Source organism: Atractosteus spatula, chromosome 2 (genome assembly GCF_055471065.1).
Source record: "Atractosteus spatula isolate fAtrSpa1 chromosome 2, fAtrSpa1.hap1, whole genome shotgun sequence".
NCBI classification, from domain to species: domain Eukaryota; kingdom Metazoa; phylum Chordata; class Actinopteri; order Semionotiformes; family Lepisosteidae; genus Atractosteus; species Atractosteus spatula.
In genome coordinates, this window is record NC_142707.1 from 30403204 (window position 1) to 30415854 (window position 12651).

At 36.8% G+C, this 12651-nt stretch overlaps 1 protein-coding gene across 1 annotated transcript in view; it reads right to left on the minus strand.

The window, feature by feature from the left end:
- Nucleotides 1-7848: 7848 nt before the first annotated feature.
- Nucleotides 7849-12651, minus strand: part of ppp1r14c (protein phosphatase 1, regulatory (inhibitor) subunit 14C) — a 36285-nt gene continuing 31482 nt past the window's right edge. Inside the window, exon 4 of the mRNA XM_088909148.1 lies at nt 7849-9713. Within this exon, the coding sequence (XP_088765274.1) occupies nt 9639-9713 (75 nt within the window). The 3' untranslated portion in view covers nt 7849-9638. The remainder of the gene's footprint in view (nt 9714-12651) is intronic.

Genomic DNA, 12651 nt, shown 5'->3' on the forward strand with positions numbered 1-12651 from the left:
CCCAATCTCAATGTGCCCTGCCATTGGGTTCTTTGTACCTCCTGGACCATGGTCCCAGTCCCTCCTTCATAGCACATCATAACAGTTATAGTTATACAGCAGATGCGTACACTTTAGGCATTCTATCATTTCCTTGGGCAATGTATAATCATTATGTTGTCCATCTAATCTTAATAATTTCCTGGAGTATATTTATTCTGCTTCATTTGTGCTCTAACATCAAGCCTATCTTACATGACAAATGGTTAAGGCCTGGCAATGAGTTCAGATTTCTGCTATCTTAATGGTATATATTCTCCTAAAAGTCATATGATGTTAATGGCTTTATGTTGAGGAGTGGGATGATGTCAATGTTATAATCAATTTAACCTCTTTTTTAGCATTCCTCATGTTTGTGTTATGGATACATAAAACCTATTCAACTATGCAACATTCTGCCAAGTTCTTGGCATACTGTATTTAATTTGGTTTCAGTAAAACCAAAGTACTGTTTCAAGGTTTTGTCAATTTCCTTATTCCAACAAAGGTTTTCAGGTTGTATCTTTTTCCATTCTGCTTGTCAAAATCATCACCATAAAAATGACCATAAAGTGCTCATTTATGCTTTGTCACATACTCTTGATAATTTGGATTTTCAAAGTTCTGTACAGCCTTAAAATTGAATTTACAGTCTGTTACACAGAGCCATACAAATGACGTCAAAGATTAGTAAAACATACTGTACAGTACACAGACACTTTTTATTTTGAACTGCATAATAGGTTTTGCAAATAGCTTACTGTATATAGAGTTTTTCTTTCTTAACAGAACCTCAGATGTTGAGAGAGAACTACAGTAGGAGAAGACATTATCATTTATTGGTTATATGAATATTTGCACTATGAACTCTGGAATGCAGAACCGTTAGAAAGCTACAATGGCAAGCCTATGATACTCTTGCATACCTTGAGTGGTATGCAGCTTGCTGGATTCTTTTGTGCCCAATCAGAGCTTAGTGGCACTTTGGGAAGCTTGTCAGTTTATTCTACAAGCACTGCTCCATCCCTAAAATAATTGTGTATGGTAATTGGAACCATTACTATCTGCCCTTTCATCATTTGTAGTTTATGCTACTTAAATCTACAGGTTTCACTGGTGTTTTTTTCTATGGCTACAACCTGGTTCCATAGTCCCCTGATATTTTAAAACAACAGGATTTTAAGTTTTTCTGGAAATGGAACTAGTTTAAGGATGTATCAAGTACTAAACCTTTACTTACCATGCAGAGCCTGACAATACTGTAGCTCTTTAAAGTGCTGTGGGTTCACTGGAAATGGAATTTTTGCTCAAGGATAGACACCACTCAGGATGACCACAAGGTGGAAGGATTTCCTCTGCTTTATTGAACTGCCGATAATCAACACCACAAAGGTGGAAACTGCATTTAATTTAAGCTAACATCCCACACTGTTTCGATGGTCAAAACTTTACCTTGTCATTACATATTAAAAAAAAAATCTTTAGTTCATGGTCACGTCATCGTATCTCAAACTAAGTCTGATCTTTTATGCATACTATTTAGTGTGCATGATGTAGCATGTGCTGAACATGATGTGTACAAAAAAAAACACAAAACATCTTAAAATAAATTACAACTCTGACATGCACAGTACAATTGTGGATACTCCTAATTTTAAGATAGTTTGACACTACCAAAAATATCTGATACCTGTTTTAATAGTTATTTTACAGAGATCAAAAGCAGTACATATGCTTGTAAAAGTGAATGTACTGTACAGTAGCACAGTGAAAAAATGAAAAGGAAATTTCTAACATCTGCCACTGTGTGCAATTATAAAAAAGCAAAACAAAATAAACCCAACAAAACAGTTTATGTTTAGCTTTACTGATGAAGCGTGTCAAATGAGGAAACATTGCAGTGATTTCCTTTTTCCCTAGGATGGATGCGGACTTAAAGTCTTCTCGGTCTCTGTAAGAGGCAAGGACTCTTATCTTTGTGTGGACCTGAATGCACAATAGGCAGCAAGATAAAAAGCAAAGGAGGAAGACTCACCTTCATCAACACATGTTCTGAGGACCTTGATCTCTTAGCAGATGGCCTGAGGACTGGGCTGGTGTAGTCAAGAGTGGTTGGGAGAAGATGCCCATCTCCTCTGGTAGAGGGCTATCCATCCTGATGGTGCACAACCAGATGGACCTGTGGAGGCTGGCATACTCTGTAGCTAGTTTCATTCACCAGCTCAACAACTGTGCACAGCTCCACCCATTTAAATTTTGGGCAGTGACCTATTAAAGACATGAAGACCCAGACCACCTCTTGGGGCTGGAATGGCCATTTATATTGTAGCTACACGGGCACTGCTAACCCGCAACTCTTGCCTACCACTCCTTGAGTTGAGAGGCTAGCTGTGGCCTATCCATCAGTGTGGGTGATCTGGGCATCTGCCGAAGACTCTCTCTGCTGGAATGTGGAGCTTGCGTATGAGGATGAGGAGGGTGGGAGTGTATAATGTAGACTCCCATACTGTAGAGTCACAAGCCAAGAGCAGCAGGGAGATCTGTAGATCCCAGTCCTTTCAATGTTTCTCTACTACTAGTGACAGCCGAGACTCCAGGGTATGGCTGAATTGCTCCACAAGGGCATTTCCTAGATAAACCATGTGCCATCCTCTTTGGGTATTATCACAATGAATAACCACTTTTTGTTTTGTTGGTGTGTTAAAAAAGTAATTATGAATGAGTGTAAATGTTGTAGAACATTAATGTTATCTACCTCATTAATCAGTAGCATCACTGGCACATCGTGACACTATAATATTGTAGGATCCACGGGGACACTTTAGCAGCTGCTCTGTCCCCTTTAGCCATGCACACGGAAGGCAGGCTGGGAACAGCACCTGAGGGGCAGGACTTGGGTTAACGGACTGTATATAATGGGACGGGGGCTGTGAGGCACCCTCCTCCCTTCCGTGTCTGTGGACCGTGTAGGTGTTTGTGCTTTCTTCCCCCAAGTCCTTGTGTGTAATCCTCTTCAGTGGCAGTTAATAAAGGTGCTGCTATCTCACATCCGAGCCTTGTGCCTCCTTCATTCCGTACTGAAACCCCACGGTTGTTACAATATACAGTATATTTTGAACTGTTTAGTTAAAAATGGTTCACTTTCTTCCATCTAGAGCTGTCTAATTCAGCTTTGCATACATTCAATTAAAGTAAGTAAATGATGTCATTCATTTTGTGAAAGATTAATAGGTAATTTACATTCCATGACTCTTATTGACTTGTTTGTCTTCATAAAATCACCTTTATTCAGAAAGGTTGTCTTGTTAAGAGCCATTTAACTTGTCAAATTAGAGCTGTACCACTCTGATGAGCTCTAATAAGTGGAAATGTTTGACTTAAAATACCCAAAGCAGAAATAGAGGTCTTTCAAATGCTTCTGCTCTGTAGTTCTTTGGAATTTAAAGATTAATTATATTCATTCAGTATATATTCAATTACAAAAAAGCACAAAAGACGGATATAAACACACCAAACACTTTCCCTCACACCATTGTAAATAGTATGAGAATATATGGGGGAAAAAAAACAACTTTTCATTAAGTACATGCCAGATGTTGCAATTACAGTTATCCTTGTTATGAATTATAATACTGGCTTAATTTAACTTAAATGTAGCTGAAAACATTTAATTATGTAATATCAATGCTAAAATAAAAAAATGCAGTCATTACAAACAGTTCTCAGATTAAGGCTTTTTTTTTTTTAATATTTACAATATAATTGTCATTTGTCCTTTTGGCAGGTACAATGGTGACTTTTGGGTATTCATCAGCAACAAGGTACTGAAGGCTGCACCCTCACAGAAGAGTAATTCCAAATTCACAGTATGACTGACTCCAAATGTTACGTGTCCCCCCTGTAATTCATACCAGAAAACTGAAAGAACACCCTTGTGTTGGCTGTGCACATACAGTAATCAAATGTTTGTCAAACAGCCACTACAGTAAAAAAAAAAAAAAAAGATTTATGAGGTCACAAACACCTAAGACAAACATGGCTATTTAATACAGTTTTGCATGTTCTGTAGCCTTGCTTAGATATTATTTTCTGATATAGTCTTTTAAACATTGTATATAAAAAATCATGTCTAAGAACACTAAGACTAATAAGAATTTATTGCTTTCATGTAAATGATCTTGCTGCTTGATTTTGTTTTATATGCAGTATATAGGGTGAATCCTATATACATGTATGGTAAATATGGTAAAACATACAAATATTAGATACCGACAACTCACATGCTCACAAATTAATGAAGCTTCAATAAAGTGAACTCTAGAGATGCTGCATAAACCTTGAATTTAGCACCAATTAAGTTAAATTGTTTGCTTTTGCACATTTAATCCTTTTAATTGTTTTTCTACTTAAGAGACACCAAGTCACCCCAGTCTTCTTCATAAGTGCCTCAGTGTTTCCCATTTTTATTTGTAGTTTTTACTACCTCTATGCAAAACCCAGCACCAGTCAACATTCAACAACCTGTCAAGTGTTGGTCCAGCTTTGAATGTTATCAAAATCTTTCTGAATTTCATTTGGTGCTTCTGCAGTGTTTGGTAATCCTCCTATTTTAGGGTCATCTGCAAACTTGCAAGTGTATTAACTATTCTGGAATGTAGATCATTGACAAAATTAAGAAGCAGTGTTCCTAATACACATCTTTGGGGTACTCCACTAATAACAGCACACTTACTTGATTTCCTTAAGCTCTGGACTGCATCCGCTCTTTTCTGGAGTGATTTCAGAGCAACAGTATTTTTTAATAGTATAGTGACAAAAATTGTACAATATTCTAAATGTAATCCTTCTAGTATATCACGCAAATTAAAATATCTTTAATTACAAATGCTGATATCTTGTTTGCCCCTTTTTATTGCTTCCCCCTGCAAAAAAAGGAAATTACATGCTAACATGTTCTTTTCCCATTTTGTTACAGATTGTTTTTGCTCCTTGTTTACAACACCCTGCACTTGTCTACATCCAGCATCTGCTAAGTATTTGTCCAGTCGTGAATATTAATGTTGTATTCCAGGGGTTACTGGAGCACATGAGCTAAGCCAATCTGACTTTCCATAATGGGTGTCATATCAGTTCCTCCTTCTCTGTGAATTTCAACTGATAAGCCACAATGAGAACACAAATGTACAAAATTAGAGAAAAAGATGCAGAACAACTATAGTGGGACTTGGAATATCAGTTTTACTCTTTTCCCCTTTTGAAATGGATACCAACATTATCCTGAATTGTTCAAATTAAATAATGACTGGGAAATGACTTGAGGAAAACATGTTTTATTTGTGAAGGTGCATGTCTCCTTTGGCTATAAACACTAAACATTCAGTAGTACTATTATTGTATCACTCAATTATCCTGTGGACATAACTGTACAAATTTGCAAAAAAACATTGTCATACCTCGGTTTCTCAAACCAAAACAATTTAACAAAATAACAGATTCTGCAAGAGACCAAAGGAATTCTCCAAAGAAATCAACACCCTAAGTGTGCTGATGTGCAGTACAGACTGGTAGATGTGAACGCTGACTGTTCATTGCCAGATGATCTACAGCTCAGGCTTTTTTTTTTTTTAAACAAGACTAGGAGTAGGACTTCTAGCAGTTCACATCAGAATAAAAAAAATGAGTAGACAGCTGCGTTTTTGTTCTAAATTTGTCAGAACACAAACGTACACAGGAGAGGTCAGATTAAGCACTGGTTGACTGGGCATATGAAGGGGAACATGTGACTAAACATGCTGAAAATCAGCTTTGATGTTATACACATCAAGTGCTTTGGGCCATTTGAGTGGTCTATTTTTATGTCGCATTTTTTTTTAAAAGTATCTAAATTGAAAATGATGGGTTATCAAAACATGTTAAAATCTGGTCATTTAAAAGGTCAGTGGATATTACCTGTGGGTGTTCCGTGTTGATTTCTCTTTTATACACATCCTAATACTATTAACCAAAAAGCAAAACGGTATCAATTTTCCCACATGAATATTCTTTAAAACTTGGAAAGCCCAATTCTAACCTCAAGCCACTTTTTTTGTGCTTATGAAGGCAAAAATCAACTGCCAACACATTTAACAACAGTATTACCACCTTCTAACGTGAGATCTTCAGGTCTCAAAAGTAAGCAAGGCTGGCCTCTGAAGCAAAATTCTCAAACCAATGCTATAATATGACCACCAGAGACTGTGCTGTAGGAGGTACCCTCCTTGAAAGAGATGTTGAACTCCTTTGGTATAGCTTATAAGAGCAGATGTAGTCACCTGAGCACCCTGGCTAAATTCCCCTCTATAAGCCTCCAACACAATCTGTCCTCCCTTAATTCCACAGATCAAATACTTTCTCATTCGGCCTGATCTGCTGTATAATGGGTCTGCCACATGTCATGCAGATGGGTGCTGCTCCTTAGTGATGGGTGAAGTGGGTCACTTATATATACAGTGGAAAGTCCTTTGGGATGAAAACCACCATACGCAGTAGATGCGCAATTGTATTTATGATCTTAATTATACTGTAGTTATTTGATTCATTGGCCAAGACAGTCCACTGTGGAAAAAAAAAAATGGAAAGCTTGATTGAAGGCTGCTGAAAATGGATTAGGAATCATGCAAACATACTACAAAATACACAACCATATATTTTACCAAAATATACAAAAACTAAATAAAAGATCTTCTCTTTGTGAGCTCAAAAGGAAACATTCAATCATCCACCCGGGTTTATTATGCACTCACCTCAAAATTCTTTTGTATTTTTAGCTTTACAGCCACGAGAAGCAAAACTTTGGTGACTATAATCTGGTCTCATTAACATTAAATCAATTTTAACAATAAACATCACCTCACAGGACACAAATTGCACTTGACTCACTTTTCCTTCTCAGTCCCAGACAAGTAGCTGTTAAGGGGACTGCTGAGGACATCCAAATGAAAATGGAATGTCCATTAAGTATGGAGAATGTTCCATGATTATTTTATCCAAGTTCAATGGTGGTGAAGGCATGATACAAAAATTCACTCTGCTAAATCTAACTGCATCAAAAGCTCTGTGATACAGGTACTAACATGGACACATCAGTTCATTGAAAGACATGATGCTTAAACCACTTAAATGGCATTTTGACTTCTGCCTTGCACTAGACTACTTAGTGCTTCCCTACACTTCCAAGGTGTTCTACCTCTGTCCATTCGATTCCTGGAGCACACCAGAAGATTGAGAAGTTTCCCCAACACTTAAAGCCAGCCATCAATTTTTTTTTACCAGAATTGGATGATAAAAGAATACAAAATATCTTTTGTGGTTGGTCTCTAAAACGAGGACATAGATTATTAACGCGCTGAAGGTTGATCATTGACTGTTTGAAAAGTAGGTCCAAGAACTTTAGTCACCAGTACCTAAGTGATGACAAAGATAAGATCAACAGCTAATAGGACTGGTGCCATGGACATTTAGTAACTCATCCACAACAAAGTGGTCTTTTCAGTAGAGTTAGAACACAGAAGAGATGAAGAAACCCCGAAAGAGACAAGTACAGACCCATATTTTAGAATGACTGTATACCTTTGTTCAGACATGCTGTACTTCACTGAACCTAGAGGTTCTCTTCTGGAGATAATATAACCAAATGAGGAACTGCATTAAATTGTGAAGATTGGAGTTTCTCTTTTTTTTCTTTAAAATACCCATTTGTTGTGAAAACACTACCATCCAACCTAAAGACCTTAGTACCCATTTATCCCAAAAGCTTTTAAGGTATTTGAGAAAACTTAATATTGAAAACTGTTTTGTTTGTTCTTCTGCCTTTATTGTCAGCAAACAAACTCTTAAATATCATACATTAAAAAATAAAACCAAAGCTTGCAGATGCACAGAACAAACTTTCAAAAACATTTCCCCCTGTAGAAATCTGTTCAATTCACTCAAGGTATAAAAGATAACCAGGTTAAACATCCTTTTTTCAATTTACTGTACTTAAGAATACATGCAAATTCAAAATGCCATACATTTTATCCAAAATGTCAGCAGTGTGGAAATCCTTCAAAAATAAAATTGCCATCGTCTGCCCCATTAGAACCGACGTCTTCCAGATTACAAACTTTCCTGAACAATATGGAAGTTTTATTTAAATACTGTCAAGACAATATTTTAGAGCCCTTGAAGCTCTAAAACAGTCTAATAAAAGAAAATAAAAACTGTATTAAGAAAATAAACTAAATCAGCACCATTTGTTTTATCCTAGAAAGGCATTCTGTCTGAGGAATAATAAAAAAAAATCTGCTTTATAACATCCTGCTCCAGGAAGAAATAAAACTAAGGATGTCAAATTTAAAATTTCTTAAAATGGAAGAAATAAGTATGAATGAAAACACGTCCAGGGTTCCAGAAAAAAATGGTAGCAATCTTGGGTTCACTTAGTTTTATTTTGTTTATCTGTAAATGTTTTCCAAAATTGAAAGTTCCGTTAATTTATTTAATAATTAATTTGTCCTGCATCATCTTTGGCAGCATACCATAGACAATTGTTTAGAAAATGTTTCAATGGCCACAAATAAGGAATATCCATTGGCCTGTGCTTGCAATTCCAACACCTATAATCCCTGTTGTAACACACCTCATGACAACAGGCTGAACAGTTATACAGCATAACTGTTCAGCCTGTTGTTAAAACACACTGCACATGGTTTCAAACCACGAGTTTGAATGTGCAACGGTTATTAGTCGTCTGATATATTCTCCATAAATGTACATGCTTTTCTCCACAAATTACTCTGTTATACTGCCAGACATGAATATTTACTGGTATTATTGAAAAAGGGGCCTGAGATGCCTTAATTTTGCCATATCTGGCAGTACATCTTGAACACCCTTGTATGAAATGTAAAGGTAAGGCTTGTACAATTCTGTGGATTTTTAAACTTCACACACTTGCTGATAGGAGGTGTTTGAAAATCTTGTGCTTGCGTTAACCATCAAAAGATTAACTAGGTAGTTTCCAAAATAAAACAAATCTAGAGCAAAGATTAATGATGCAAAGAATTAAACTCCTCTGAAAAGACCAAAATGGGGAAACTCAACTTCTGCAAGGATTCTATAACTCAAATGCTTTCAATCCTTATGATTAGCAGTATATTAGCCAATGTTTTTGTTTTAAAAAAAAGTGTGCTACTGTTAAAATTAATAGGGAAGAAGCCTCTTAACATTGCCTGTACAGATCACAGTGGAAGTGTTTTTATAATAATCGAGCAAATAATTGTACCAAATCCTCTCTCCCATAATCCACAAACGAACTGCATTATAACTGCAATACTGATCACTGTTGTTTCAGTTTTTCCAAACTTAAAAAGACAGATATGGGAAGCAAATGGGCTCTAGACTTGACTTCCTGGCAAAACCTAAATCATAAATCTCAAAAACACCACAGTTAAATTAAAAATGTCCTTTAGATAGCATTTTCTTGTACAAATAGCTCCCCAAAACCAAAAAAGGCATTTGAGGATCTTAATGAAGAGTCCATTTTGCGTTTTTGATTCTCGCTTATGGCTGATGCATTGTTGATCATTGTCAGGCCACTATTATAGACCCTTTTTTTGAGGAGCACTTAGCTTTCTCATCCCTCTTATCCGTGACAACAGCTCTTTGATGAACTCCTGCAAGACACAAGAAGCATTGTATATATGAGAACAATTTTAAAAAATGCGTTGGTAAACTTCTGCTAATTACTGTTGGTAGCTATTATTGGGGAAAAGAATGCATGTGACAGTACTAAAAAGGGAAGGAAAAAAAAGCTGAAGAAATGCATCATTATACCTTGCTGCAAACTTGGGTGTATCTGAACCAACAGGTATTACATAAAAATGTCTCCTCCGATGCTCATCTGGCCTGAATGCATTTAAGATGGGAGCTTTGATCACAGAACAAAAACCTATCATGAGAGTGTCAATATAACTGATCCTTATATTGGTCTCCATATTATTATTATGTGCAGTGATTCATCAAATTATTTTACACCATCATCTCTCTTAATGTCATAAATGGATTTCTCAAAATTCAGTCTTCAGACGTTAGCAACCAGAAATGTAGTCCTTACAGTTAATCCCCCTAACTTTGCTCTTCCTTACCCTGCGTCAGTATGAGAGAGAGATTTTCTACAACGCAAGTTTTAAATGAAAGAAAAAGCAATACAAAATGAAAGCACATATCCACCTCATCACCTGCTGTAGCTAATTTTAGAAACCCCAAGGACATCTTGCACAGATGGGGGTGCTGGCAACAGGTTCCACATGCACCACAGCCCCACCCTGCATTTTTACAGCAAATGAAATGTGTGGCAGAAAAACTTGAGTAGTTGCCCTTCCTGTCAGCCTGCCATTCCTTTGTTACCAGTACAGTACATGTATCAACAAAGCTCAAGATGCATCTATACAACAGCATGGTTATATCGGTTCTGCAGCACGGGGCAGAGAGCTGGGCTGTAAAGACCCAGTGAGAAACTGATTAAACTCTCCATTTCTCCTGCATCTTACAGTGCCTGCATGATCACAAACCAAACTCCTACAACCCTTTGTGTATAGAGGAGGCTCTGTTCTCCATTTTAAATGTACTGTCCTATAGTGCCCACTTCCTCTGCGTTTCATTGTTGGTTCTGAAGAAGTCCCGCGATTCGACTTTGTCAGAGTCTTTGATCATTTTTAATATTTAAACTGAAATTTTTGGTGCACCAGAGTATGATTTAGTTGCTCTTATTTCGATACATTCCAAAACTACAGGAACATTTTTGCTTTGCATCATAACACTGGATGCAATATTCAAAATGCAGTCTTATTTTTTGCATTGCACAATTTTAAATTTAACATCTCGGCTTTTAAAGATGTAATCTAAAATTGTATTGCTCTTTCACATCGTATCGATGAAAATGATACACCCAATGTTTTTTCCCCCCCATGATTAACTTCAAAGCTCTGCATTTCTTATATAGTTTAGTTTTTTTTTACTTGTATTTAGGACTTATTTGCATTTAAATTTGCCATGTGTATACCTACTCATGAATTGAATTTAAATCTTTTCAGATTTTTCTTCGCAAAACTGCAAAGTCTGCTTAGGTATCAGGTAACTGTCCTTTGTACAGTAAATTGATCTGTTCTAGATGAGAGATGCATAACCCTGACTGACTGACTGACTTGGGTCAAAGAGACAATTTGCACAAAAAAAGTTCCAGAATGAAAAGAAATAACCTTTCCCTATGGTTTTTAGGCATCTTATCATCCAAGTGAATTCATTAAGGGGGGGAAAAAAAAAAATGTGCAACCCCTGAATTGTTCAAGCACCCCAGAGAAAAAGTAATCCCAAATCATACAGATTACTTCATCGTCAGTTTCATTTTGATTAAGAGCAGTCGTGGCATTTCATTCACTAATGTTTACATACTTCAGAGGTGGACATGAAACCAGTGTATTCTGTGGGGAAAAACGGCACTACACTAAGCTGGACAGTCCACCTGTGCATCCACACATCACCAGATCGCTAGTCCCTTTTGTCATTTTTTCAGATTCTTGTATTCAATGCAACTTCCACAATTTCAAAAAAATATTGGTACCTACTGGACAGATGCAAAACTGGGTTTTTACTGAAGAAATCTGTTTATTTTGGTCAATGTTAGCGACAGTGTCCCTACCCGAGTAGGGAACTCACAATCCACAGATCAGGAGTCTATTTCCTGCCCTTTTGTCTTACTGGGATACTGTACTGTATATACAGTATTTTGGGTTTGGTAAGTTTCATTGTACATGCCTGAAATTCAGTCTCTGTATATAGCCACATTGCAGTTTCAAAAATGAGCACCAACTTTAATCATGCAGAAGGTAATTATAGGAACAAAAAAAAAACTATAAAAGCACTTTCAATAAAAAAGCCAATGGAAATTACAACAAACTAGATCCACAAAGACGAAACCAAATCCAGTGCTAGTCCCGAAATCACCCTTTGCAGGAAATTAATGGCTTGATAGAATAAAAGCAGCAGTGCTAGGCAACAAAAATCCAATCAAATAGCAATGTTGCAATGTCCCACCTATTGCACCCTTGAGAAAAGCCCTTAACCGGAAAAAAAAGGCTTCTATCTGAAGCGTGGTCTTTGCTATACAATATATAGGAAATAAAAGAATATTAATCTGGTGCAGGGACTAATTATGATCAGATTAAGTTTAAAAGCACCATTCTACATACAGGAAAAAGGAATAAAAGTGCTTTGTTGATTACATGCAAACATCTATGCCAGAAAGCAATTCATGTACTGCACATAGTACAGGACAACAGTGTCTGTATACAGTACAGTATGTGCTCAGTCAATAGCTACAGTATATTGCCTTTTCAAAAATGAACACTAGTTAGCAAAACTGTCTTCCTTTTTATAGAGTGCCTGTTTTTTTGACTCCCCTTTCCAACAATGTTCTGGTGATCTTTAAAACTTATCTTACTAAGAAAACAACGGCAGCACTCTCAGGCACCTCTAAGCAAACAGTGGAGCTAGGGGTCAGGAGGATGGCCTGTCAACTCACAGGCCTCATTAAAATAGTCACTTTCAGATCAG